Here is a 27,782-nt window from a genome sequence, read left to right on the forward strand (position 1 = left end):
AGGTTTGGGGGCTCATATCTAATCCCAGCACTCAGAGCATTTAGGTGTTTTGACACGATCACACTATGTAGTCAGTCCTGTCTTCACTGGAACTCACTATGTAGACCTAACTGGCCTCAAACTCAAGTCTTCCTCTGTTTCCACTAAGATTAAAGCTTCTTGGCCTCCCCAAGTAAATATTTTTCTTTTGTTTTTTTTTTTTTTTTTGAGACGAGGTTTCTCTGTGTAACAGCACTGCCTATCTCCTGGAACTAATTTTAGACCAGGCTGGCCTCAATTTCAGAGATCCGCCTGCCTCTGCCAGCCCAAAAGTGTAGCCTTGGCTGTCCTAGAATTGCTTTGTAGACCAGGCTGGCCTTGAACTCACAGAGATCCACCTGTCTCTGCCTCCCTGAGTGCTGGGATTATAGGTCTGTGCCACCACGCCTGGCTCCAAAAGTAAAAAAAAAAAAAAAAAAAAAAAAGCCAGGTATTGTGGCACATGCCTTACTTGCTTTTTAAATAGACAAAGCACATCTGTTCCAAGACCTCTGCATCTATCACTTATCTGACAGCCTTCCTTTGGATATTTACATAACTTGCTTCCTCATATCTTGCATGTGCATATACACATGTGTTTACCCATACATTCTCAGAACTTGAGAGGCAGAATTCAAGACCAGTGTGTTCTACATCATTCCAGTCTAGTCCAGGGTTAAATAGTGAGACCCTGTCGTTTGTTACAAAAGATTGATTTATTTGGGATATGACCAGGAGATGGCTTGGCATTTACAGGTACTTGATGCTCTTTTGGTTTGGTTTGTTTGGTTTTGATTTTTTTTAGACAGGGTTTCTCTGTGTAGCCTTGGCTGTTCTGAGCTCACTTTGTAGACCAGGCTGGCCTCGAACTCACAGCAGTCTGCCTGCCTCTGCCTCCCTGAGTTCTGGGATTAAAGGTGTGCACCACTGTGCTTGGCTACTTGATGCTCTTACAGAGGATCCAGGTTCGGTTCCTAGCACCACATATCGGGCAGCCCATAGCCTCCAGTAACTAGCTACAAGAAATCTGACACCCTCTTTAAGCACCTGCACACACATGCATGTATACATACAGATGAACACAAACACAGAAAGGGGAGAGTATCTCATTTGTAGCAATTTGGTTACCCCACTTTGAGTACTCTCTGTAGTACTCAGACTGAGAGAGTGGCAGATGCTGAACTGCACGTGTTGGCATAGACCTGTGGTTTAAGCTTTTCAAGGGCTGCCTGGCTAGAGAATGAACTAGAGGGGAAGGAGAGAAATCCAAGACTCCAGCTAAGGTTGAGTGCATGAGAATCCCAACTGTGAGTCAGAATACTGAAGTACTTGTAGTTGAAGGTGATAAATGGTATGTCGGGGTGGGATATGTGTATGCAGCACACACAGTGATACACTCTTGTCATTGGAAGAGCTCTTTGAGATGATGGCATTCATGGGGAGACTTGAAGGATAAGAGGAAGCAAGCTATGTAAATATTCAGAAGAGGACTGCCAGATGAGTGATAGGTATAAAGGCCTTGAAGCAGATGTGTGCTTATGTGTTTAAGAAGCAAGCAAGGGGGCTGGAGAGATGGCCCAGAGGTTAAGAGCACTGACTGCTCTTCCGAAGGTCCTGAGTTCAACTCCCAGCAACCACATGGTGGCTCACAGCCATCTATAATGAGTTCTGGTGCATAATAAGATCTGGTGTATGCATAATAAATAAATAAAATCTTAAAAAAAAAAAAAGCAAGCAAGGGGGTCTGCATGGCTGGATCAGAGTAATCCAGAAAAAGGGTAGATGAGGTCAGGAAGGAAGGGAAGACAAGCAGATAACAGGACTTTGCTATACATTAGAAGGATTTTGAGGCTTTACACTGCAACAAATGGGAAACCACTGTAGGGTCTAGAATAGAGCAGTGATACAAATTGGTGTAGGATTACCTTTAGCTGCTGTGAGGGAGAGAATGAGAACAGAACCAGTGTAGAGCCTTTTTCTATGACCTAGGGGAGATGTCTGGACCCATGGCGGTGAAGTTGGTGAGAATGGCCTCATTTGGGTAAGTTCAACTTTAGGCAAGTGGCTGAACTTCAGTGTTCTGGTTGGTGAGCAGCTATTTAATCCTAGGCTTACTGGCTTTTCAGCCCTCTTCAGACCCCTGTTCCTGTTCAGCCAAAGAACACTGAGTGCCTGTGCCCATAGAGTAGTGGACCTAGGTGTGGTCAAGGGTAGAAGCTGACCGCATGCCCTTTGGGCAGTCCTCAGGGCAGAAAACAAATGGGCAAGTGACATCTAGTGGAACTGCTAGGAAAAGCTCAAGTTTCTATGTGGGTGCTGAGCATCCACACTCATTGCCACAGTGAATCAGGCCTGAAGAATGTCTGCATAGGTTTATAGCAGTCCTCACCCCCTACTCTCCCATCACTTAGCCATACTGGGGACTTCCTGGTTTTCTCTTTTTATAAGAACTTCTAGTCTTACTAGGGACATTGTCAGCCCTGTCCCCCTTTGAGAAGGCACACAAAATGCCTAGGATTTAGAGAGAATGTACATGAGCAAATATTGTGGAGAATTCTAGGGTCCAGGGAGATGGCTCAGTTGTTAAGTAAGATACATGCTATACAAGCATGAGGACATGAGTTCATGCATACCAGCATGAATGTAAAACGTGGGTGTGGCAGCACATGCTTGTAATCAGCACTGCCAGACAAACAGGTCACTTGGAGCTCATTAGCCAGGCAAATTTCTCAGCTCATTGAGTCCCAGGTGAACGTGAAAGATCCTGTCTCAAAAATAAGATGAAGCTGGGTGTGCTATATGCATGCCTTTAATCCTAGTCCCTGGGAGGTAGAGACAGGCAGATTTTTGTGAGTTCCAGGACAGCCAGGGCTATGTAGAGGGATCTTGTCTCAAGAAATAAGACACCCACCATCAAACTCGCCTCCACATATGTGTGTGGTCACATACATGGCGCACCATGGACACACATGCACACAGACACACTCCGAAGAGAAGTGCAGTGTCTAGGCCCTACATATCCTTCAGTGCTCCAGAGACTCTAGGGGAGATAGATCCATGTTAGAAGATATTCACCAGAAGGCTGTGCATACTGCCAGCCAAGAGTAAGCTTTCCCCCAGGCCCAACCTTTCAGAGTAGCAAGCAGCTTTGTGTACCCAGGCCAGAGTGGCTAGTTCCCAAAGGCCATGCTCTATGATTATACCTGTGAAATCCTGCTTAGGTGGTATCTTAGTATAGGTTTGTACTACTATGATGAAACACCACAGCCAAAAGGAAATTGGGGAGAAAAGGGTTTATTTGGCTTACTGCAGGAAGTTAGGGCAAGAACCTGGAAGCAGGAACTGATGCAGAAGCCATGGAGGAGTTGCTTACTGGCTTGCTCAGCCTGCTTTCTTATAGAATCCAGGACCACCAACCTAGGGATGGTTCTATCCACAGTGGTCTGGGCCCCACATCAATCACTAAGAAAATGCTCTACAGGCTTGCCTAGAGCCCAGTCTTACGGAGGCATGTTCTCAGTTGGAGTTATTTCCTAGATGACTAGTCTGTGTCAAGTTGACATAAAATTAGTCTCCATAGTCTATGAGAGATACCAGATTATAACTCAAAGAGAAGAAAGCAGGAGTGCCATGCCCTGGCTGCTGGGATGGGAACTGGACCCTACACCCAGAGAATCTAGCCTGGCTGCCCTATACCGGGCTGGCTGGCAGAGTGAGTAGCAAGACGTTCTTGTGAGTCCTGGCCCTAGAACACCTCTGGCTCTGGGCCAGCTACTGGTGTAGTAAGAAGACCCGCCACTGACAACCCAGATCATTGGGAAACTGGTGCTACCAGAGCTTGGGAGGTGTGAGACCAAGTCTGTGAGAGTGACAGGGTGGTTGGCAGCTATGAAATCCAGGAAATACTGGCCTCTGATTCCCCAGGGACATGTTCTTGCCAGTCTTCAAGTTCCAAAGCTCCCACATGGATGCCTTGGCCCAAATTAGGGGAGTGGCAGGCAGGAGAAAGTTGGAGACATCATTTGGATAGCATACATACTCTGCTATGCTAATAAATTCACAGGCGTCAGCCCATGCCCTCTGGGAGTGAGGCAGCCTGGAGCCCTGACAGACCAAATGAGGTAGGATCTTGGGGTGGTTGTGGGCAGTTTAGTTTTGCTTTGGCAGATGACATTTTTCAGAGCTGGTACCCACAGGGAAGAAAAGCAGAACCTGTCACTTGATACTTCTTTCCCCATTTTGTTCATGCTGCCCAGAGTAAACTTTTAGATCTAGGTCAGTGTAGGAGCCTCCTCTCCTTGACCCCTGCTCATTCATGAGTCTCTGACTTTAGAAGTGGCAGTCAGGTGAAGGACATGCCTTGGGCTGCCTAAGGCACCAGATTCTTGAAAAAAAAATTTTTTTTTTTTTTTACTCTAGCTTTATTACTTTTTTATGTGTATGTGCTTGGATGCATGTACAGTGCAGTGTACATGTGCATACATGCTTAATACCCAGAAAGGCCAGAAGAGGGCATCAGATCCACTAGACTAAAGGTGAGCCACCATGTGGATGGAAGGAATCAAACTCAGGTCCTCTGGAAGAACAGCATGTATGCTCTTCACCACTGAACCATCTCTATCCCCATAGTAAAGTCTTGTAACCCTGCTTATCTCTGCTGGTTCAAGATGGCAAGGGTTGGGGGAGGCCCCAAATCTGGGCTGCTTGCCTCTATCTCTTCCAGGAACTAGAACATTTTGGTGACATGAGAAATCAGAAGAGGGTCCCAGATCTCAGCTCTTTTTCTGTTCCCTACCTTCAGAGGGCAGGAAAGGCAGCACCTGGAAGGTGACAAGACTGGGGATATCTAGGCTCAGTGTCCTGGGCAAAGCTGCAGAGTAGGAGGAGGCTAGGCTGTCCAAAGCTCTGTGTCCTTTTCAGAACAGGAACTTTCCCTAGGTGCCATAAAACCTGTCTGTCCTCCCTGTTGAATTTGCCTGTGGCCACAGCTCCACTCCTCCTAACCTGGTTGCTAGGATTGAGTATAGGACACTGTGTTAGTGGCAGGTGGGTACAGTACTAGGAGCTAGACCATAGCGCCAATCCAAGTGTAAATGCAGGTCAGCCTTCATGCAAGGGACTGAGACTAAGTCTGGACACGTCCTCAGCTAGTGCATCCCTACCCCACCCTCCTGTCTTCCTGGTTCAGCCAGCCCAGCCCTGAAGAGAGTGTTGGCAACTGGAGCTGGGAAAAGAATGGTAGAGCCAAGAACAACAGAGGCTCCGCTTGGGTGCTGTACAGATCCTCTTCTGGCCTGTAGTAGCCCCTCCTTCTGCCTCAGCCCTTCCTATTGTTAATTCTTGGGCTCCTGTGCTATCTTCCTTGCCCTACTTGCCTCCCTTTGCCAGACCCCAGGCTGGCCTTGCAGGTCACTTTATCTTCTGCCTTTGGGTGGAACCTCCCTTTAACCTCAGGGTTCTCTGTCCTTTCCCAGTTCTCAGGGAAATCCCTTCTGCATCCAAATGTTTCTGGGAGGTGTGTGGCTTCCTTCCTAGGTCCCTAACCCTGTCTGTCAGCTTTGGGGCTCTTCTGTCCTCCCTCCATTCTGCTACAATGACAAAGGCTGGGTCCCTGAGTCAGGGAGACAGTCAAAGGTACAAGAATCCCTTTTTCATGGAGGTCCCCAGTGAAAGGTAGGATGCTGGATCTAAGCTCTCTGTGCAGCAGAGTCCTCTTGGTGCAAGGGCTCAGGAGACACAAATCCAACTCAACACAGCCAGCCTTTCTCTGGCTCAGAACAGCACTGCTACCTTCTGTAGAAGCATCCAGCCCAAACTAGCTGGCTTTCACTTTGGAAGTGCAGGTCAGCAAACACTGACCCAGCAGAGACACTAATACTGCTCTGAGTACCGACCTTGGCAGAGAATCTTCGTGTTCCTGGTTATGGGTGAGGGTGGGGATTTTGTGACTTTTCTGCTCTCTGTGTTGGAGTCAGCCCTGAAGTCCTTCCATGAAGGACTGGGTGGTTCCTTATGCTCCATAAAACCTCAGGAGAAGGGATGTAGAAGGCAGAAGTGTCTCCTATTCCAAGCCCCATGGTGCAGCCATCTAAGCACACACACTACCCTGCTTACACTTGTTCCTTGTTGCCATCTCAGCCCATCTCTGTTCCTCTGCTCTAAGCCTGAGAGCCACACAATGGAACAAAGCCCCCGAATGTTCCTTCACTCTTTGAGGTGGTGTGTTTCTTCCCCACTCTATCCTCAGCTTCCCTATGTTGCCTACAAACTCCTAATGAGAGAGGGATCCCCAAGAGGGGTATGATTGTGGGAATGGGGTCACTTGGGGCAGATTTGCAGCAGATTTAGTTATAATTGAAAGGCCAGAGGCAACTGGAAATTCCTTTCCTTATTGATCCTGGTGGGAAATTAAAGCCAGTAGTTGGGCCTGGGGCTCTTAATGGCTGCAGCTCCTCCTATGGAACAGCTCTGGGACCCTAGCCTTTGACTCTTGTTAGATGGATACCCTAGCCTCCCTCCTAGTGCCTCCTAGGCCCCTTCATCCCTGAGTGTCTTTTTTTCACCAGCTGGTCACATACGCACCCCATGCCTGCTATTCCCCTGAAATAAAAGAGCTGGTGGAGGTTGAAACCCCCATCCCTAGCCAGTCCTCTCCTTTGGCAAAGTTGGGGTGCTTGGAGCTCTGGCTCTGAGCTGCCAAACCACAAACACATCTGGAAAGAATTCCCCGCCCAGTCCCACTTCCCTTTGTCTTCTGTCTCTGGAAATCCTAGCCAGTTGCTAGAGGAGGGAGTGGGTGGGGGTGGGATGAAGGGAAAGGAGAGGGCTAAGAGCTGCTACTCCCACCTGGGCAAACTACCTCCCAGCCCCCAGCCTCTGTGGGACCCTCCACCTGGCCTGTATTCCTCTGAATTGCCACCTCAGGCCTCTTTCCTAGGCTAGGTGCCATCATCCTGGTGACCATCAAAAGGTCCTCAAAGCTGGAAAGAGTGAGGGGCTTTCCCTGCCCTTTTCTCTTAGAGGGAAAATGCTACCCAAGTAGAAGAGTGGGCTCTTCTGCCTATGGGCTCTGGGAGTCTGGAGATGTGAAGTTGAACATAATGACCAGTAGACGAGGCAGGGATACTGGAGGGGAGGGCAGCAGGCCCCTGTTTTCTGCCTTGTTCTGTCCTCAGGCCACTCCTCATTTCTTGGGCTAGAAGCCAGATTTCACTGTCAGAACCCGAAATCATTTTACTACAGGGAAGCTAAACTGGAGCTGGTAGGGCTGCAAGCTGTTCGTGCTTTCTTCCAGAAGCCTATGCTTCCTATACACACACCCTCACCCCCCAAATGAGAGCTTCCCTTTAAAATCTAGAGCCCTTGACCCAGGCCCGTGTGTCCCACTCCCTTCTGGGTGGTAGAGGCAGGAGGATGTGTGTGTGTTGGGGGTGGGGGGATTGTATCCAGAAGCCCTCTGAGAAGCAACCTCCCTCCCTTATACTCTCAAGTTTTCCACATCCCATTATTAGGGATGGCCTCTATGCTTGCCTGATTTTCATGACGCTGTCTCGCCTTCGGTTGAGGTTAATCCTCCAAGCCCTGTCCACAGCTCAATTCGACCCTCACCAAAGTCTGCCAGGCCCAGTTCACCGGGTCAGGGCTGCCTGCTCCAACCTTGGCCACGCTGAAAAGGAGGGGCCAGACGGGGACCCTGTTTGAGAGCCTGTAGTTTGAGGGCTACAGGTTGGGGGTGAAAGCCGAAGCAAAGGAAACGGCGTTGTTTCTGGTTTGGGATTACCCGCATGCCTCGGAGGCCCCGCCTGTCCCTTCCGCTCCTGGTGTCTCGTCCTTTACGCTTGGGGTTTGGCCTACTTAAAAACCACCCTCGGGAAGACCCGGCCTGCCGCACTTTCAGCCCGGGATGGGGACATCTCAGACCCAGAACCACCCTCTCCATACAGCCAACCTTCTCCCAACCCCTGTGGCATCGGGGCACTCTGGAGGCTCAGCGTCCTCCCTCCTCCCCTTGTGGCCCAGAGAAGAGGAAGCTGAGCCACCCTTAAAGCGCCTTAATAAAGAGTCATGTCAAGTGATTGGCTGTGACCTCTGTCCCCCTAGCCTCCAGCTTGAGGCTCCTGCTTAACCCTTCGTTGTCCGTTCAGTGTTTGGAGAGGAATGAATGAGTTGCCTTGTGTTCACTTCAGGAGTTTCCAGGCACTACTTGAACCCAGAGCTGAGTCAGGGGGTGGAGGACAGAGCCACACCTCCCAGTCATTCAAAGGAAAGCTTGAATTCTGAGCTGTTCCATTGGATACAGTTTAGGCTCTAGTGGGGTCCGAGTTCGACTGCGGGTTGCCAGGTCCCAGTTTCTGCTCGAGTGGGGTCTCCAGATGTCTGGCGCCGAGCTGTCCAGAGCACCGAGGACCAGCAGGGACCTGGTAAAACGGGACCTGTGTTCGCCCTGCAGGCCGTGTGAGACCGGAGCATCCGTGACCCAGGCCGAGCCGTGCTCTGTTCTTGCCGGAGGCGTTTTCTGACGCTTCCCGTCCACCTACTGATGCGGGAGAAAGGTATCTTGGCTCTTAGAGAACCGTGGATCCACCCACAGTTCTAGAAACAGGCGGGATTCCGGAAAAGATGGGGGTGAGATGGTCACAGAGTAGGGACCCCAGGTGGGGTGGAGGGCGGGGCGGGGGCGGGGCCGCCTCGTGCACCAGCTGGGTATAAAAGCCTAGAGCGCTGGCGCCCAGAGGCTTTGCAATTGTCCTCCACGCGGCTCTATCCCTAGGTGGAAGGATCAGTTCCGCAAAGGGGGCAGCGAGGTATCTTTGGGCTAAAGAACTCAGCGCCCAGTGCTCCCGCTGAAGATCTAAAGAAAGCCACTTTGCTGCCACCATGCCTAACTTTTCTGGCAACTGGAAGATCATCCGATCTGAAAACTTTGAGGAATTGCTAAAAGCTCTGGGTAAGGAGGTTTTCGTATCCTGGGGAGGTGGGCGAGAAGGGCGCTGGAGTCCTTGGAGATGAGGACGTGAAGGCCATAAAGAAGGCTGAATCAAGGAATGGGTGCCTCGGAGTCTACATCCCAGAAAAGGGGCGTGCCGGATACCCTGGGTCCTGGGGCACCCGGCTCAGGACTCTTAAATCTTACTATCTGAGGCTGGGCTCCCACCAGTGCCAGCTTCAACGGTGACTCAGAGCCTGTGAATCAAGCAGAAACCAGAAGCGCGAGGTTAGTCTCAGAGGGGTTGACTACCCTCGGTGCTTGAACCTACTCACCAGGGCACCTGGCTCCGAGCTTTGAGAATCCAGGATCCCGGCAGGGAGCCCTAGAACACATTACAAGCCCTTTCCATGTACCCTAACAGTAACCCAGTCCCGAGGACAGGTCTATTGCCCTAAACACTTGGCTCCTCCCACCCGGTGGTCCACCATTCTGGGTCCCTTGCACTTTCCGCTCTGTTCTCCCCACCCCACCCCCACCTGTGAGACAAATATTTTCCTACAGCAATCAGCTCCAAAGCCCTGTCCAAATCGCTCTAGACAATTACCACTTTCTTGGATTTCAACAAATGTTCTTGTGTGAAACTCCAATCTCCATTTCTAGGATTGCCCCCTCCTAGCCAGGAACCAGCTGCACCCAGTGCAACTGGGCTGTTAGCCAAGGGTGGGAACACAGAATCCACCCAGACTTTCCCTGCCCACCTTCTGCTACCCTCCAGGATGGGACTGGATTAGAAGGTATAGGGAAGAAGAGATGGAGTTAAGTACTTAGGGAGTGGGAACTACCCCAGAGCCTAAGGGTCAGCATGCCTTCCATTCCTGGACTGAAGAGGAACCCCGGCTGTGGGAAGCAGGGGATGATACCCTTGAAGAGCTGGGAACTATACAAGAGTGAGTCTGGCACGAAAAAGAATGTTGCGAGGGCAGTAGGGCCTCCGTTCTCATCTTTCCTTGCTGTTAGTTCTTTGTGTCAGCTAACCGCAATGATTCTTAGAGTCAAACCCATTTTTTTCTTTCTCCAGCCTTGCTGAAATTTAAAGACCAAAGGAGAGAAATTTTCTTTTCAGAGCCTGGCATCCCCCCCCTTCTCTTCCCCTCCCCCCACGCAACCCCCAGGTTCCAGCTGAAGAGAAAGGACCAACCCTATTGTCTGCCTTCAGAATGTTTGTCCTCCCTGCAGGGTCTCTCAGAGCCACGCGACTTGCTAGGAGCAGATTGAAAACAGACTTGTAACACAAACTGCCCTGTGTCAGCCAAGGTCAGCTGAGCCAGGCAGCCAGCTTTGCAGGCACCACAGACTAGGTGGAGAGGGGTCTTCTGAACACAGCCTCAAAGACTCCACAGTCCCTGTTCAAGAGTTCATGTTATGGAGGAGGCTCAGGGCTCACCGTGCTCAAGGCCAACACAGGTTTTTTGTTTAGTCAGTTGTTGGGTCAGTCAGCTTTGTTCTCAGGAACCCAGACTTTTGGGATGCATGAGTATTTGTGTGTGTGGGGGGAGTTGGGAGGGATGGCAGTTTGAATGTCTTGTCCCCTATTGTACCCTTGAGGGTGTTGGTGCCCCTACCTTCTGGTCATCCCAGCAGTGGAGTGCTCTTCACCATCTACAAGGCCCTCTTCATAACTGGGGGCAGGGCAGGGAAAAAATATGAGGGTAGAGAGACCCTGAACACACAGAGGCTGAGTGGGAAGGCCCTTGGACATTCTTGGGACTTGGGACATCAGAGTGGGGAAGGAGACACTGCCCTTTCTTCTTCCCCTTTCCTCTTCTCAAGACAGCAGAGAATTCCTTTGAGGGACACCTGGAAACATTACAGGAGTAGCAGAGAGCAGTCTAGTACAGAAAACTGTCTAAGCCTAGTTTGGGCTTTCTTTCCCCCTTCCATTTGTATACATTATTACCTGCATATAATAGGTTTCGCCATGTTCTGGGGTTTTGTTTATTTGTTTTGCTTGTTTTTGTTTTGTATGTAGAGACAGAGTCTCTCTGTATGACCCTGGTTGTCCTGGAACTCACTCAGACCAGCTGGCCTTGAACTCAGAGATCTGTCTGCCTCTGCCTCTCAAAAAGGTGTGCACCATTGTGCCCTGCTATGTTTTGGCTTTTTCATTGTGCTTACTCTCATCTACAAAAATGTTTCCAGAAAATATTAAAGTGTACCTGGCCTTATGTATCCTAAGTTTTTAAGCATGGAGCCATAGAACAAGTAGAAGAAGCTGCTATTTTCATTTGACAGTTGAGAGATCTAAAGCCAGAAAAGCTTAAGCTGTGTGTTCAGGGTCACCCAGCCTGGACTTCTGCAGCTTATTTCCCCAAGCCTCTGGCTTTCCAGGCTGTGGGGCTTTCTGTAGAGAGAAGTATCTCCCTCTACTGAGATGCTCCTCAGTTCATGGTCTGCAAAGATTGTGCAAATGAAGACCTACTCACACCAAACAGGGTAGATAGCTGGGGCCCAGAGGGAAGCAACCTGCATGCCTGGTCTATCCTGCAAGTAGGTACAGGGGACTTAGTAAGTGACAAGCCTACCTCAGTGGGTGGGTAAACTGAAGGCTTGCTCAGTAGCCCATGGGGTAAGCCGCCCCTAAGGGTGCTAGAAATGGTTTGCTGGAACTTGGTGAGTCCTATGCACCTACTAACTAAACAAGGTGGGGCCATATAGCCCAAGTAGTACTCTATGCTTTGCCTCAATGCCTCTGTCTCTCCTTTCTCAAGCTATAGCCTTTCACCATCCCCACCCTTATCATCACACCCACCCCTACCACCTACCCCCTTCACACACATATCATCAGGGCTCAGATGGACTGCTCTAGCTGTCTTATGGCAGGATGTGACAGGTCCAATCCTCTCTCCCTGCAGGGGTGAATGTGATGCTGAGGAAGATCGCAGTGGCTGCAGCATCCAAGCCAGCTGTAGAAATAAAGCAGGAGGGTGACACTTTCTACATCAAAACTTCCACCACTGTGCGAACCACAGAGATTAACTTCAAGATTGGGGAGGAATTTGAGGAGCAGACTGTGGATGGGAGACCCTGTAAGGTGAGAGGGTCCCCTCTCCTCCATGTCACAGCACCTACTTGCCATGCCTCTCAGTGTCCAGCTTTTCTAGACCCTTCACTCTCCTGAAGGAGTCCCTAGGGAGTGTAGGGTGACAGAAGGGGTCTTGGCTCTTACTGTGAGCTCAGCTCATTTGGCCTTTGGTCTCTTGCAGAGTTTGGTAAAGTGGGAGAGCGAAAACAAAATGGTGTGTGAGCAGAGACTTCTGAAGGGAGAGGGCCCCAAGACCTCCTGGACCAGAGAACTGACCAACGATGGAGAGTTGATCCTGGTGAGCCCTGCCTTATCCTATCCCCTAGAGAACCGCTGCTGCCTTCAGCCTTCTCTGCCAGGCTCTAGGCTGCAGCAGATTCAAAAGCAGTTATGGTAGCTCTCTTCAACCTCCTGATGGGGCTGTTTGGAAATGCTAGCCCTTTTGTGTGCAACAAAGATGTGCCTGGAGGAGCCCACCGTTTCCCAGCAGGCTATCTCTCTGACTGCCTCTGGACTCCAGGAGGAAGTGGGTTTCTTGATCCTCAGCAATGATGCCAGGCATTCTTGCATCTGCTCTTGCCTGTTTGGGCTTGGAAGTAAAAGCACTGTAGCTTTCAGCCCTCTCCTTCCTTTAAAACCAAGATGCCCAGGTGTCTCACCAGCTAACTACCTCTATTCTTCCAGACCATGACAGCAGACGACATTGTGTGCACCAGGGTCTATGTCCGAGAGTGAGTGCCCATGAGTTCAAGAGCTTCCAGAGATGCCAGAGACTTCTTCCCCTTCCACTAAACGCCACTAACTTCCGTCCTGCATCCATCTTACAAGCTAGCTCTTCCCCTTACTCCCAAAGGTCACTGCTTCCACCAGGGCCTTTTGTTCTTTGACCCCTCTGTTCCAGAGATGGACAGATTACAAAAGCCCAGAATCCCTTCCACCATCATTTGCCCCTCCCCAGGTCAAAGTGCCAGCTCCATACCAGGGTCTTCCTGCCTGGAGGAGACTGTCTCTCTGGCCTGTACTCTTATCCTTGTAGTCTGTGTGATTTAGAATATTTATTTGTTAATTTTATTAAAATGTTTTAAAAAGTAAAATCCTTCTGTGACTCCCTGGACAATGGCCAAGTGGCCCTGTTTAGCCTTGCCTGCAGGGCAAAGTACTGTCCCGGCAGGTCAGCCATATGCACTGTGCCTCACTTACCTGACATAAATATCTCCTCTATTCTCTTCCCCAGCCCTGGTTCCCTAATCAGAGTGTTAGGTGCTAGGAAGCTGACTCCTACTCTCTCCACCTGTTTCCCACAGTGGTGACATGCCTCGGCTTCCCACATGGCTCCAGATGGACTCATTAACACCCACAGGCTGACCTTGCTGATCAACTAAGAGTCAGAGAGATTGAACTTTTGAAGGAAGATAAGTTTAATGTGACAGGTGGAGGGAAATGAGGTCTAGGTCTCTCAGGGAAAGGCCAGTCAGGACCCTGTATCTGCCACTGTCTTTCTCCCATGTATCCTTTCTGCTCCTGGCTTCCCATTTCTTAAGCTCTGTAAGTGCCCCTCCTGAGGCTGCAGAACACATACTCAAAAGTTCCAGGGTGTGACCTCAGTCAAGTTAACTCAAGCATTTTTGTGCCTTTGCTGTTGTTTTTAAAACACAGACTGTTTTTTGTTTTTTAAATGTATTTTATTATTTTCCATGTATGAGTGTTTTGCCTACATGTATGTGTGTGTACCACATGCATGCCTGGTGCCTAAGGAGGTCCTCTCTTTGAGCTTGGGAGGACCTGGAACTATTTTAACCAATAGGAAGCAGTGGAAAGGGGTGTCTGGGAGGCTTGGCAGCATTCTCTTTGTGCTCCTGTTGCCCATAGTGGCCATGTGAGACATTGAGCCATCTTGCTAGTAAAGCCATGTGGAGGGACTCCAAGGCTGAACGAAGCAGAGAGAAGCCCAGTGGTAGGCCAGCCTCCATGTGGTAGGAAAACCTAGGCCCTTTGCAAGAGCAACAAACCTTTTTTAATCACTGAGCCAACTCTCCAGCCTCTATCACCTCTTTTTAGTTTTGTTTGTTTGTTTTGTTTTGGGTTTTTTGCTTGTTTTTTAAGACAGGGTTTTTCTGTGTAGTCCTGGCTGTCCTAGAACTCTCTCTGTAGAGAGAGGCTGGCCTCAAACTCAGATATCTGCTTTCCTCTGCCTCCCAAAATCTGGGACTAATGGCATACACAACCACTGCCCACAAAACTGTTTCAAAACTGTGGCTTATTCCTTTAATCCCAACACTTGGGAAGTTGAGGCAGTAAGTGAGTTCAAAGCCAGCCTAGGTACAGTGTGACTGAAAAAAGAAAGAAACAAAAGAGTAACAGGTCTAGGGAGATGGATCAGTGGGTAGGTACTTGCTCTGCCAGCATGAGCACCTAAGTTTGGATCCTTAGAATTCACATGGGATGGCTTGATGCAGTAGTATTCTTCCAGGGAGGCAGGAGGCAGAGATAAAAGAATCCTTGGAGGCTGTGGTTAGTCTGGTGTACAGAACAAGAGAACCTATTTCAAACAAAATGGAAGGCAAGAATTGACTCCTGAGGTTGTTCTCTGACCTCCACTTGTGTCATGGTATGTGTCTCTGTACACACACACACACACACACACACACACACACACACACAGACACACACACGTTCCACCATCACCAACAACAATAAAGACAAAAACAACTAGAATGCTTGCCTAGTTTGTACAAGGCTCTGGATTCAATCCCCAGTTCTGGGGGAAAGTCACACACTTGGGTCTGGGGCTGTAGTTTAGTGGCAGAATATTTGCCTGGCAATGTTCCAGGCCCCAAATTCTATTTTCCCCACCACAAAACCCAAACTGAACTCCACAAACTCACCCAATGTTTGGCTTATTTACCAGTAAATTCAACTTGGGTCTAGCTTCAGGTATAGCTGATTCCAAAGCCTCAAAGACGTTATTGTCTCTCCTTGTTCCTCTGTCTTGCTCATCTCTGAGTTTTGTTCACTAGTCACATACAACTGCCACAAATCACTTTTCCCCAGTCAAAATGGCTTCACGTGAAACCAAGCTTACAAAGTTACAGCCTGAGACACACTGACAAGGGTCCATCTTTTCATATCCCAAGCTTAGAGTGCAGGACTATCCTTAGACTAGCTTCTATCGACAGGGCACAGGGTCCAGGGATGCGGTCAAGGCTGGGCCTTGAGTCACACAGGCTCAAGGAAAAGGTGGGACACTGATCATTCCTCAGAAACCCAAGAGGGAGGGAGGAATTTTTTTCAACAAACTATGACTTGTAATGTACAAAGCAGTGTTTATAAACACCTTACAAGGTGCTGGCAGAGTTTAAAAAAAAAATCTCCTTAAGCACATAGTGCTTAGAAATGGGAAACTTAAAAAAAGAAAAGAAAATGAAAAAAGATGGTTTAGAGCTGGACCTGGCAGTGCTAGAGGTAAAGGCAGGAAGATCAGGAGTTTAAAGCCATTCTAGGCTACATGAGACAGAACCAAACCAGAAATGATGGGTTCAACTAAGCTTAATAATGCTCACCTGCATTGTCAGCAAATGGGAAGCTAAGACAAAAGGGATCACTGCAAGTCTGAGGCCATCGTGGTCTACATGGGGACACATTGGCTCAAAAACACCAAAAAAAGAGCCAGGCAAGTTGATGCACACCTTTAATGCCAATGCTCTGGAGACAGCTGACCCCTGTGAGCGCAAGGGCAGCCTGGTCTACATAGGGAGTTTTAGGACAGCGAGGGCTACATAGAGAGACCCTGTCTCAAAACAACAGCAAAGCTGGGTGGTGGTGGTACAAGCCTTTGATCCCAGTACTCAGGAGACAGAGGCAGGCAGATCTCTTGAGTTCAAGGTCAGCCTGATCTAAAAGTGAGTTTCAGGACTACACAGAGAAATCCTGTCTCAAAACAAAACAAAACAAACAAACAACAACCAAACCACAGCAATAGCAAAATTTCCAAAATAAAAAAGGGCTAATGAGATAGCTCAATGGGTAAAAACAATTGTGAAAACTTAACAACCTGAATTCGATCCCTGGAACCCACAGTGGAAGAAGATCCAACTGAAAATTGTCCTCTGATCTTCATGCTGTGGCATGTATAAAGCCTCACTCACACATCATATGCCATAATAATAAAATAAAATAAAAACAATCCTCACTAAAACTGTAAAGAAGCATGTCATAGTTTTCAGAATACCAAGAGTGTATATTGAGGGGGTTCTGCTTCTCTAGTTCACGCTGCACAGTTCTAGGGAAATCCTTCAAACCTAACTGCTATCATTTCAGTACTCTGAAAAAATTAGCAAGGGTTTGGGTGAATGTAGGTCGGTGATAGAGCACATGTTTAGCATGTACAAAGCCCAGGTTTCCATCACCAGCACTCCAAAAACAGAAAATCAGATAAAATAACAAACAAAAAATTACGATAACTACTTCTTCAAGTCCAAAATGAAATATAAACTGGGATTAGATAATCTTTTAGTAACCCCTACCCTTTCCTCATTTAGCCCCTTCAGGAAGGCTTGCTATCTCATCTACCTGTAGGCCCTCAATACATCTCCTTAGCTTGGCTCTGGGTAGTGCAACAGCCTCTCTATTTTGATGTTGTCATTTGAAGATCTATGGCTTTCTCTCAGGGTGACTCAGGGCCAGATCACAGGCTTTTAAACGGGCTTGTGGTAGTTTATTTGGCTGCTAGGAAGAATTGGGTTAGAGAAATGGAAAAGCAGTTGAAGAGCAGGCAGGAGGCCAATGTCTGGGCCCAAGGTAGAGAAAAATATGGCAAAGAATGGGGACTTCCTCTACAGATGGGAGAAATTGGTGGGGCTGAGAAAGGCCTTGGGACACCTGGCTCTGGTCTTCTCACAGATGGGAAAAAAGTCTGTTGAGAGCTGGCTGCAAAAACGGTCTTTCTCCTCCTGGTTTCTTGTTGGAGTCCACAACTCAGCTCCAAGCTTTTTTTCTTTCTCCCTACTTTGTCCCCAGCCTTCAACATGGCATCTACTCTGCCCTCCCCTGGACCTGGGGTCTGGAGCCCCTGATCTGATTACAGGCTTTTCAGAGTCAAGGACTCCCTGAGAGCTGTGAGCTTTGTCCCTCTGGCCCCTTCCCTGGGCTCTGTTCACAGGATGACAGGGGAATTACAGTCCTGGTTAGGGTGATGGGATCAGGGTGTTCCCACCTGACTCAACTGTGAGATAGTTTCCCCAGCTTCCCGCCCTGCCACAGTTGCAACAACGCAGTAGGGCCTTTCTTTCCACCTTACCTGAGTAAGTCTTCCTTACTCAACAGTGCTGCTGGGAACAAGGGCCTCTTAGTCCCCCACCCACCACATCCTGAGATTCTGCGAGGTCTCTCTGGTAAAGCCTTCTCTCTCTGAAGTTCTTTCTAAGAGCTTAAGCACAGGAAAGCTGACTCCAAGACAGCAGAAGTGCCTCAAACAAAATGGCATCTAGGAAGCCAGAGAGAGAGAAAGAGCAGAGACAAGGGACCTGTATGAAGAGATGGCTGGGATACTTCCAGACACTGGCAGAACCTTTATCAGTACCTTAGGGAAGAAGTGGATACACCTCTTCTTATTCCTGCCCTCCAAGAAACAGGAGCTTGGAGTTAAGGGAAAGGCCCATTAAGGACAAGAAGTAGAGATCCTGGGTACAAGATGAAGAGACTAGAGAAGGTTCAGAACAGTGCTCAGTGGACCTCTGAGGTCCCCAGCACCAGACAGTACCAGACACCAATATCACATGTGGCAAGATGGCCAAGGTAGAGGAGCCCACAGGGTAGGAAAGTAGAACTAGAGTCAGGGAGTCATGAGAAAGAAAAACACATGAATGCATGCACAAGTACACAGACACACACACCTAGACACACACACCTAGAAGGAGAGGCAGTGAACGGAAAAGAAAAAGGGAGAAAGAGACAAAGAATAAGAGAGAAGACTGGGCAGGGAGATTTCCCTGCCCAGAAAGTAAGAAGATTTGGACCCTGAGGGCTGAGATTCTCCAGAGGGACAGGGTGAGGGAAGAAAGGGCCAGATCCTATGACCCCAGGGCCTGACAAAGAGCTTATGGCCCTCTGCAGGCCAAGATGGATGGGACTGGATACCAGGGCCTTTGTGGTAGAGAAGAAAAGCTGCTCTAAGAGGTCCTGAAGGGGTGAGGGCGGTGGGGGTGAGGGGGTTGGGTCCTCCCCTTTCCTTTCCTGAAGGCACTTTAATGTTGATGTGAATTGGGGAATGGGCTGAGTCCAACCAGGTGTTTCTCCAGGCTGGGCCATTTGTCGTACTTGAGCAGGAGAGAGGACAGGGCCTAGGGTGTGACTGCAGAGAAAGTGATTGAATTATAGGCAAATAAGGGCAAAATAGGCAGAGGGGGCCCTGCAAAGGCTATTCAAACCCTCCTAGGGACTAGCAAGGGTACCTCATACAGGTCTTCCCTCCTCTCCTTTGGACCTGGCACTGCCCTCCTGACCTTTCGGCGTCCTCTTGCTTTTTCCCTGTTGGCGCTGCTAGTCGAGAAACCAGTTCTGTTCCTGCCTGGATAAGGATCTTAGCAGGCTCTTTCCAGGCCACTGCAGAAACCTGTCAGGCCAACAGCACCTGTGACAGCACCCTACAGCTGTGAGAACTCCTACCACACCTCCACCCAGGCCCTGTCTCACCTACTTCAGCTAGCCACAGCTCCTTATCCCTAGTGCCCTGCTTCAGGGTAAGTCCCCTTCTCTAACCACATGCCCGAGAGTACCTCCAGGGGTTCCCCTGGTCTCTTGCTGGAACCCACATGCTCTTCAGAGCAGGTGGAAAAGGCAGAGGCCACTCTTGGCTTTTTCTTGAGTGCCCAAAAGCCAGGCTCCGCTTCTGTTTCTGGCTATCCCCTTTCCTCATCAGCTACTTGAACTCCTTACCCCCCTCCTCAGCTCCCGATAGCTGCTCTAATCAATTGTTCCCTTAGCAGGCAGGGGAGCCCCTTACACATCACTGGCCTGAAGGATTGACCTCACTTAACCCCAGCCCCAATGGTCTCTTCATGGGCCATCATTCATTTCCATGACACCCTGGCCTCTTTCTCATCCTTCACAGCAGCCCCTCACTCCTCAGGAAAAAGACTGAAAAGTCAACTCTATTTTTCTTCTTTCTCATCAGAAATCTTGCCACCCCCTGATTTTGTCAGTTTCCCTCAAATGTCAGTCCCTCCACCCTTCCCCCAACCTCCCCACCCTGTTCATATCCTAGTCAACCTCAGGAATAGTAGGCTATTCCCAACTGCCTTTAAGGATCTGGCCATATTGGGTGGGGGTGGGAGGGTGCTTGAGCGTTGGCAGAGGACTGTTCTGGGAGCATCTGGGGTGTAGATGTTGAACAGTGACTAGCCTGATTCTGTCTCCACCCTTGGAGGGAAGCCAGTGTGTCAGGCCAGCCTGGGACTCCAGCTGGTGACTCAGACCCCAGCAGCCCACAGCTGAGTTGTCTTGGGCTGCCTGTTCCTAGCAGTGGGATCACAGAACCAGAGAACAGAGTCCAAGAAGAAAGAGATCCCTGAATTGTAGTTCTCCTTAATTTGAGAGAAATCAAAAAGTAAGGACACAGCCAGTGTGTGGAGTCACTCAGACATCAGGGAAATTCTGGGTCACATAGAGGATATTACACAGTTCAGGGGAAATCAGTTTGGTTCCAAAGATGGCCCCCTTCATCTTTTCTTTCCCCCACCCCCCAGCAAGGGGAGATTTTGGGGGGTGTGTGAGGAAAGATATGTTGGTCATTCCCAGGTCCTTCCCACTCTCAGCCAAGCAGGAGTCCCTGACTCGGGGATGCCACACATGCATAGGCCTTCAAGCTCTAATGGGAATTGCCATTGATGGTTGGGGAGGGGGTGCGGATTTGAAGTTAGACCTGGCTTACTGGTGTAACAAAAGTCTTCTTTCCAACAGGTGTGCTGGTACCTATAATCCCAGCACTCTGGGAGGCAGGCAGATCTCTGTGAGTTCGAGACCAGCCTGGTCTACAAAGTGAGTCCAGGACAGCTAAGGCTACACAGAGAAACCCTGTCTTGAAAACAACAACAACAAAACCCACAAACAAACAAACGCCACATTTCCCTGGCCCTGCCTGAGAAGAAAAGCCTAGGAAAGACTAGCCTGGGGCTGGAGAGATGGCTCAGAGGTTAAGAACACTCACTGTTCTTCCAAAGGTCCTGAGTTCAATTCCCAGCAACCACATGGTGGCTCAAAACCATCTATAGTAAGATGTGGTGTGAATGCAGGATGTTGTATAAATAATAAATAAATCTTTAAAAAAAAAAAAAAAAAAGACTAGCCTGTTGTTCTGTTGCTATGGCGGGCAGGGTGGACATCTGCTGATTCAGCTTCCCCCTCTTCCCTTCGAAGTAATGGCTACCGATGGCCGGCCTGGTAAAGGCATTCACTAAGTTCCTGCCTTCCCCTCTCCCTGAAGCCAGCGGTCTGCAGGTACAGAAGGGAGAGCCCTTCTCTACTCTGCTAGCCTCTGTCAGGTTCCGGGTGCCATGCTTGCCTAACTCCAATTCTGTCCCTTTACACAGCGGTGGATAGAGGCTAATCCTCCAGTGAGCCTATCCCTTAATCATCTATTTTAGCACACAGACAGACTCTCCCAGAGCAGCAAGAACCTGGGAAACAGACGTCAGGCCTAGCACCCCATCTTAGAGCAAGAACAAGTCCCACAGCCTAGAACTTCCCACGGCCCCAAAATCTGAAGTCCTTCCTAAACGCTAACTTCAGCTCAAAGGTTCAGCTCCTCATCAGGGTGTGCACACAGGCAGAAACTTTCTCCACCACGTTTTCTTTTCTCTTTGTCTTCTCTTTCCCAACACTACTCTTAATCCCCCATTCAATTCACTGCTCCTGGCAGGGAGCCAGTATTGTTCAGGCCGACTCTGGTCTTGTCCTCCCTCCTCCTTCCCACCCCGCGGTGGAGACCTACAGCAGCCCCTGCGGGTCAGAGCACAGCCCCCACTGCTGGCCCCGCCCAAGCCTTGAAAGTTGAGAGTCTGGGTTTCTCAGGGCCTCACTTATTCTGAAGGCCATCAGCTTGAGAGGTAACTAGAACGCCCCCTCCCCGCAGCTGCTCTGCCCCCAGCGGCCACTCCCCCTCCTAGCTGTTTGAGGTAGGCTCTACGGGACGGCGGCGGGGTAAGCCCCGCCCACCCGAGCTCGGGCTGGAGGCCCAGAGCCCTTCGCTCTTTCTCCCTGCCCTCCCGCTTCTTCCTGTAGCTCCCACTCCTGCTGCGGCCTAAAGCTCGCTCTGAGGATTGTCCAGGGCGGGATCAGGACCGAGAACCAAGTAAATCCAGTCTGCGTGCTTCCTGAACAGGCTTCTCCCTCCCTCTGGTGGCCACTCTCTGAAGCACAGTTATTATTATTATTATTTTTTAATTTGTTAGCATACAAAGAAATAGATTTCATTGTGAGATTTTTGACGCATATATATCATCATACATTGTTCTTACTTGCACACACACACACACACACACACACACACACACACACACCCCTTTCCTCCTCTTCTTCCTCTTGCCAGTCCTCTTCCTTATCTTCATTATTAGCTTGAGAGATGCCCGAGAATTAGTTAAAGTACACTTCCAGGTGTGACTGGAGCGGGAGACATCCAAGAGACTGGGGGCTAGATGTAGCCCTGGAACTCACAGAGATCCTGATTCAAAATACAAAAAAAAAAAAAACAGACAAAAACCCAACAGCAAATAACCAGTAAGAGAGGCCCTGTATCGATGGCTCACTGGTTAAGAGCAGTTGCTGTTCTTCCAGAAGACCTAGGTTGGATTAACAGCATCCACGTGGTGACTCACAACCATCTGTAATCCTGTTCCAGAGAATCTAATGCCTTCTTCTGGGCTCTTCGGACACCAAGCATGTATATAGGCCACAGACATACATTCAGGCAAAACACACACTCACACACACACACACACACACACACACACACATACACGGGGAGAGAGAGAGAGAGAGAGCAATGATATAAGCCCAATACAGGCAGTCTAGAGGGTAGAGAGAGCAAGGCTGGCGAACTTGAGTGAAAGTTGCAGCCAAGGCACCCACTCAGGAAGGATGGAGCTTAGTGCCCTTTCTATTTTGTAGCATCTAGCCCCCAACCCTTTGTATGATGCCCTCCCAGACACACCTGAAGTGTGCTTTCTCTAGTCCCGAGTATCTGTCAAGCTAATGAAGTTAAGAAAGAGGGAGAAAAAGAAGAATGGTGTGAGTGTGTGTGAGTGTGTGCACGCCAAATAATAACAAAGTATAATGACATATACATGCCAAAATCTCACAATGAAACCAACTTCTTTTCATACTAACAAATAAAAAAGATCAACTGGGTTGGAGCAATTAAGACTGTTGGCTGTTCTTCCTGGGTTCTATTTCCAGCACCCCATATGGCAGCTGGCTCACAACTATCTGCACCTCAAATCCAGGGAATCTGACACCCTCTTCTGACATCTAGGAAGATGGAAGATGGTAGATCCCCTGGAGCTAGAGTTACAGGTAGTTGTGAACGGTCATGTGGGTGCTGAGCACTGAATCCAGGTCCACCACAAGAGCAGTAAGTGCTCTTAACGGTTTGCCACCTCTGCAGGTCCCCACCCTATTGAGGTGAAGAGGTGGAGCATTGAGGAGGGGATAAATTCAGATTGGGATCAGATCCCTCTGCCCACTTCCTGCAATGATTCTCTGCTGTTTTGCCTTCCTCTGTCCCATGATGTCATTCGTGGCATCTTCCAGACCTTTTTGGACACTTTGGGATATAGAAAAGTCCTGGATAGTGCTTTAGCATGTGCAAGCCTTAGCACTACAAATGCAACAAAACAAAACAAAACAAAAACAAAAACTGAATAAACAAACACTCTCAGTCTCCAGTCCCACAAGGAAGCACTTTCACAAGGGCCAGGTGTAGTGTACACACTTGTAATCCCAGCACTAAGGAGACTAAGGCAGGAGGATGGCAAATTAGAAGTTAGTTTGTCTCAAAACTAAAACAAAAAAACCAAAAACAAAAACAAAAACAAAAAAACAGCTCTTCTTTATTTGCTAGCCAAGGTGTGGCCCCAGGGAAAGAGAAGGCAGAGTGAATTCTTTGTCTTCATCTGCCCTTTCATGGCAGAAGGACAGTGGTGCCACCTGCCTGGCACTGGGATGGCTTCCCTTGACTATAGCCCTCCTGGGGTACTCCAGAGCCTTCTCTCCTGGGATGCCTTCCCTTGGTCAGGGAGGCTCAGGGGCCAGGGAAGCAAGCCTGTGCCCGAGTCCTCCAGAGAGGCCTGCTCCAGAAATCCTTCCATAGGAGACTGTGCCCACTCTTTCTTGAATGGTGACATCCTCTTCTGGGCAGGTGTGGAAAGCAATAGCTGTCCTGCCTTTGACCCATCAGTCACTCTGTGCTCCACTACTACTAAGACTTTCCTTCATGTGCCTGATGGGGTAAAGCCCTTCAGGCAGGCCTGGAAACTTCTTTGAGGACGTTCATCCTAGTTAGGTTTCTGTTGCTATGATACACACCATGACTTAAAAGCAATTTGGAAAGGAAAGGGTTTATTTCATCTTATAACTCCCAGGTCACACTCCATCACTGAGGGAGGTCAGGGCAGAAATTTAAGGTAGGAACTAAAGCAAAGGCCAGGGAGGACCACTGCTTACTGGCTTGCTCCTATGGCTTGTGGTGAGAATTCTGGTTTCTTTAAAAAACACAGAAACATTATGGAAATATGTTTTCATTGTAATCCCAGGTGTGGAGATATAGGGCTGCTTCAAAGCAGCTGACTATGATTTGCCTTGTGCTTTAGCAAAGATTTTATGATTTTGTCAGTTGCATATAGTTTCTGAGATTGTGTGATGTTTGAAATTCTGGGGACTTTTCAGAGGGTTTATAAATGCTAGGGCACTGATAGGTGGGTTGTTGTTGGTTGGTTGCAGTTTGTTAAGTAGTTGTGCAAGAAGCAAGAAGAGGAAGAATAGAATGAGATGGAGAAGGAAGAGGAGAAGGAGGAGAAGGAGAAGAAATTAGATATCCTGATGGCGAAATCAAACTTACCCCAAGGAACTCGATACCCCTAATCAACAGGAAGTAGCCTAACAATAATGTCACTCCTTTCCTCTCTATCCTTTCTTCTCTCCTATCTAGTGTTAGGGAGTTGAAAGGGTGAAAGAAAAGGAGTAGAAAAAGGTGGAAGTAAAAAGGACCCACAAAGTAGCGAACACCAGTTACAAGTGGTGCCTAGACTTGGGGCTAGGCAGAATGGGAAATTTGATTTCAAATGTAAAGGAAACAGCAGGGGTTGAAGGAAGGATATTTTGTTTCACAATCCCAGCAAAAACTTATTGTGGCTGCAAAGTGGGATATCCCCCACTTTGCTCCCAGAGAAAAATTTCTGATTTTTTTTTCTTTTCCTTCTTCCTACATTCTGTTTCAAAGAAGTTGGAAGAATGCCTGAGCAGTTGGAAAAATTTTGGGTGGAAATAAAAGAATCTGAGAAATAAAAATTGGCTGAAACAGGAAAACAAAAATGTTCACTCTACTCTCTCTTTTCTGAAAGTGTTGCAGAATTGGCAGAACAACTGGGAAAAATTGCAGGTAGAAGTGGAAGCACCTGGGAATGGAGAAACACTGGAAAAGAGAGAACAAGAACTATCAGTCCTAGTGGCTGAGCAAGAAAGTGGGAGTTTCTCACAGGAGAAAAAAGAAAAAGAAACTGAGCCAGAGAATGGTCAGTTCAGAGAAAAGCTGAAAAGGCAGGAGGACAGTCTGATGAAACAGCTTGTTTTAAGAGAAAAGATTAATATCGAACCAGAGTGGGAGGAGGGGCAGCCCAGGGTTACTAGATCACCAACATCAGCTTTCCCAGTGGTCATACAGCATGCCTGCTAACAGTGTGGAACAAGGTTATGACATGATAGAATGCTGTCCTTCAGAAATAATAGATCTAAGGCATTTTAAAGAGGTAGTGGTTATATGTGGAATGCCTTATGTGAAACAAATTCTAAATAACTGGGCTACTCAAAAATAGAATTATTCTCCAAGACTGGAAGGGACTGGTGAAAGCTGTAATAGATGCCAGTCCACAGTTGCAATGGTTAACATGGTGGAGGAAAGAAGCCTAAATATTGAACATTGAAACAGCTTGAGGGGAATGAATAACAGTGTAAAGGATCAGTTGCTGGGTGAAGATCAGTAGTCTGACAACAAGAACAGATTCAATTTGATGATGCTACTATGAACAATGTTTCTTAGTGACTTTAAGAGCTTGGGACAAAGTTGAGGAGCCTGGTAAAATGTTGACCTCATTTACTAAGATTATACAAGTTTCTGGAGCAGACTTCATTGAATTTTTACAAAGATTAGTCTCAGCTGTGAACAAAGCTGCATTAGACCCTGACACAGACAGGTGTTGATAGAAACCTTGGCATATGAAAATATGAATACAGAATATGAAAAAATTATTAGACCATTAAAGGCATGAGCACTGCCTATGGACTAACGGATAAGGGATATGACTGGTATTGGTTCTAATGTGTACCATGCTAATATCATAGGTCAAGCTACAGCTAGAGGTCTCTGATATCAAAATCCCAGTGCTTTGGTACCAGAAAATATAGTCATTTGAAAAGAGACTGTAACCCAGTTGATAAAGGTCTCAGATCTCAAAATGTCTAGTGTGTTAACTGTGAGAAATATAGTACTTTGCACACTGGAAAAGTGAACAAGCCATTTCTAGTGGTAATGGTTTTTCTAAATATAAACCAGAAAGAAGGTCTAGACTTCCAGGGGTGTGCAGGCAATGTGACAAGGATTGCCATTGGACCAATGACTGTAGGTCCAAGAGGGACACTCAAGGCAATTTCTTGCCATTGGGAAATGGCCTTGGGGCTTGAGGCCCCACAGCAAAAATTATAAGCCATTTCAGACAAGAGCAGCCAAGGGTCATCAGGTTATAGAAAAACAAACAAACAAACAAACAAACAAACCAAACAACTGTGGAATTAAATCAGTCTATATACTATAAGGGATGTGTTAACATCAGAATGGAAGCCAGCAAATGTTTTGTGTTGAGAATACAGATTTCCTTATATTTCCACAAGAAATGAAAAGCTGTGGGTATCATCAATATTTATAAAAATTAGAACTGAGCAGAAGAGGTCTCCTGAAAACCCTGGCCACTGATTCAAAACAGCACTTCAGTTCATTGAAAATGTTTATAGTTTCCTGCTTTATACAGCAAAATTAATGGCTTAAAACAAAAGGGGGAAATGTAGTGAGAATTTTGGTTTCTTTAAAAAACACAGAAATATTATGGAAATATGTTTTCATTTTAATCCAGGTGTGGGGATACAAGACTGCTTCACAGCAGCTATGATTTGCCTTGTCATGATTTTGTCAGCAGCAGATAGTTTCTGTGATTCTGTGATGTTTGCAAATTTGGGAACTTTTCAGAGGCTATATAAATGCTAGGGCCCCAAGAGCCATGGTGGGTTGTTGGTTGTTGTTGTTCAGGGTTTGTTAAAAAAAAAGAAAGAAAGAAGAAATTAGATATCCTAACACTGAAAATCGAACTTGCTCCAAGGAGCTTGATGCTCCTAATCAGCAGGAAGTAGTCTAACAATAATGTTGCCCCCTTTCCTCTCTATCCTTTTTTTTTCCCCCTCTCCTATCTGGTGTTAGGGGGTTGAAAGGGTAGAAGAAAAGAAGGGCAGGAAAAAAAAACCTCACAAAGTAGCAAATGCCAGCTAAAATGGCTCAATCAGCTTGCTTTTTTATACAACATGGGATCACCTGCTCAGAGGTGACACTGCCCTCTGTGGACTTTCGCCTACAACATTAATTATTAATCTAGAAAATGTGGACAGAGATACACCTGCCTCTGCTTCTGGAATGCTGGGATTAAAGGCATGAACCACCACCCACTTTTAACCCCAGCACTAGGGCAGTAGACACAGTCTGGTCAACATAGTGATTTCCAGGTCAACCAATGTTATAATACAAGATGTCTCAAAAACAAAACAAAGAAGAGAAATTGGCACTACAGACTTACCTACCAACCAAACCAATGGAGGCAATTCCTCAACTGGTGCTCCTTTTTCCTAGATGACCCTTATCCTGTGTCCGTTTAACAACAACAAAATGAAACAAAACAAAACAAACATAAAACACAACCAGGCATAACAGTAGTCTGATACTTGCAGGAGGTTAGCCACAGCCCTGAGACATACACAAGTCACAGTCATTAAATATTATTCCAAGTTCCCTCCTGTTCATCTCTATCTGGGATAAAATCAAACCATCCAGAACCTTGCTCACTATGTCCACAACAAGTGGAGGGAGGCTTGTTGTTGGGAGGGTATCTTACATAATTTATATTCTTTTTCTACTTTTATGAGCCATGTGGTTGCTGGGAATTAAACTCAGGACCTGTGGAAGAACAGGCAGTGTTATTAACCTCTGAGCCATCTCTCCAGCCCTCTTTTCTCACTTTCAGAAAGCCATCTACTATTGTAAGATTAGAGCAGGCTGCGGTCTCCTACAACTTCAGCTCTTCACTAGAGCTGCTCATCTTTCTTCTCCTCTTTACTTTCTTTTGCTATTGACTTTTAAAACTAAAGCAAAATTTTACCTTTGTCCCTATTAAATACCACCATGGAAAACAGTGGTGGCTCAGTGAGTACAGGCACCTGCTGCCAAGC

General features: G+C 47.8%; 1 protein-coding gene across 4 annotated transcripts; it reads left to right on the forward strand.

Moving 5' to 3' along the window:
- The first annotated feature begins 324 nt into the window (after positions 1-324).
- Positions 325-20,364, forward strand: Crabp2 (cellular retinoic acid binding protein 2). Of its 4 annotated transcripts, none has more exons than XM_060378582.1 (5): positions 325-8,570; positions 8,789-8,965; positions 11,860-12,038; positions 12,211-12,327; positions 19,986-20,364. In XM_060378582.1, the coding sequence occupies exons 2-5, from the start codon at positions 8,896-8,898 to the stop codon at positions 20,001-20,003; spliced, it is 384 nt and encodes a 127-aa protein (XP_060234565.1). In that variant the 5' UTR covers positions 325-8,570; positions 8,789-8,895; the 3' UTR covers positions 20,004-20,364. The 4 variants fall into 4 exon arrangements, with proteins under 4 accessions (XP_060234565.1, XP_021517522.1, XP_021517521.1 ...); XM_021661847.2 differs by lacking the exon at positions 19,986-20,364 and adding an exon at positions 12,714-13,071; XM_021661846.2 differs by lacking the exons at positions 325-8,570; positions 19,986-20,364 and adding an exon at positions 12,714-13,114 and having other exon boundaries at positions 8,741-8,965.
- The last annotated feature ends 7,418 nt before the right edge of the window (positions 20,365-27,782 follow it).

Source organism: Meriones unguiculatus, chromosome 2 (genome assembly GCF_030254825.1).
Source record: "Meriones unguiculatus strain TT.TT164.6M chromosome 2, Bangor_MerUng_6.1, whole genome shotgun sequence".
Classification (NCBI taxonomy): domain Eukaryota; kingdom Metazoa; phylum Chordata; class Mammalia; order Rodentia; family Muridae; genus Meriones; species Meriones unguiculatus.

Coding starts and splice junctions, on each gene's coding strand:
- Crabp2 (XM_021661847.2), top strand. CDS start 8,896: ATGCCTAACTTTTCTGGCAACTGGAAGATCATCCGATCTGAAAACTTT. Junction 8,966..11,859: donor GGAATTGCTAAAAGCTCTGG/GTAAGGAGGTTT, acceptor CTCTCCCTGCAG/GGGTGAATGTGATGCTGAGG. Junction 12,039..12,210: donor TGGATGGGAGACCCTGTAAG/GTGAGAGGGTCC, acceptor GGTCTCTTGCAG/AGTTTGGTAAAGTGGGAGAG.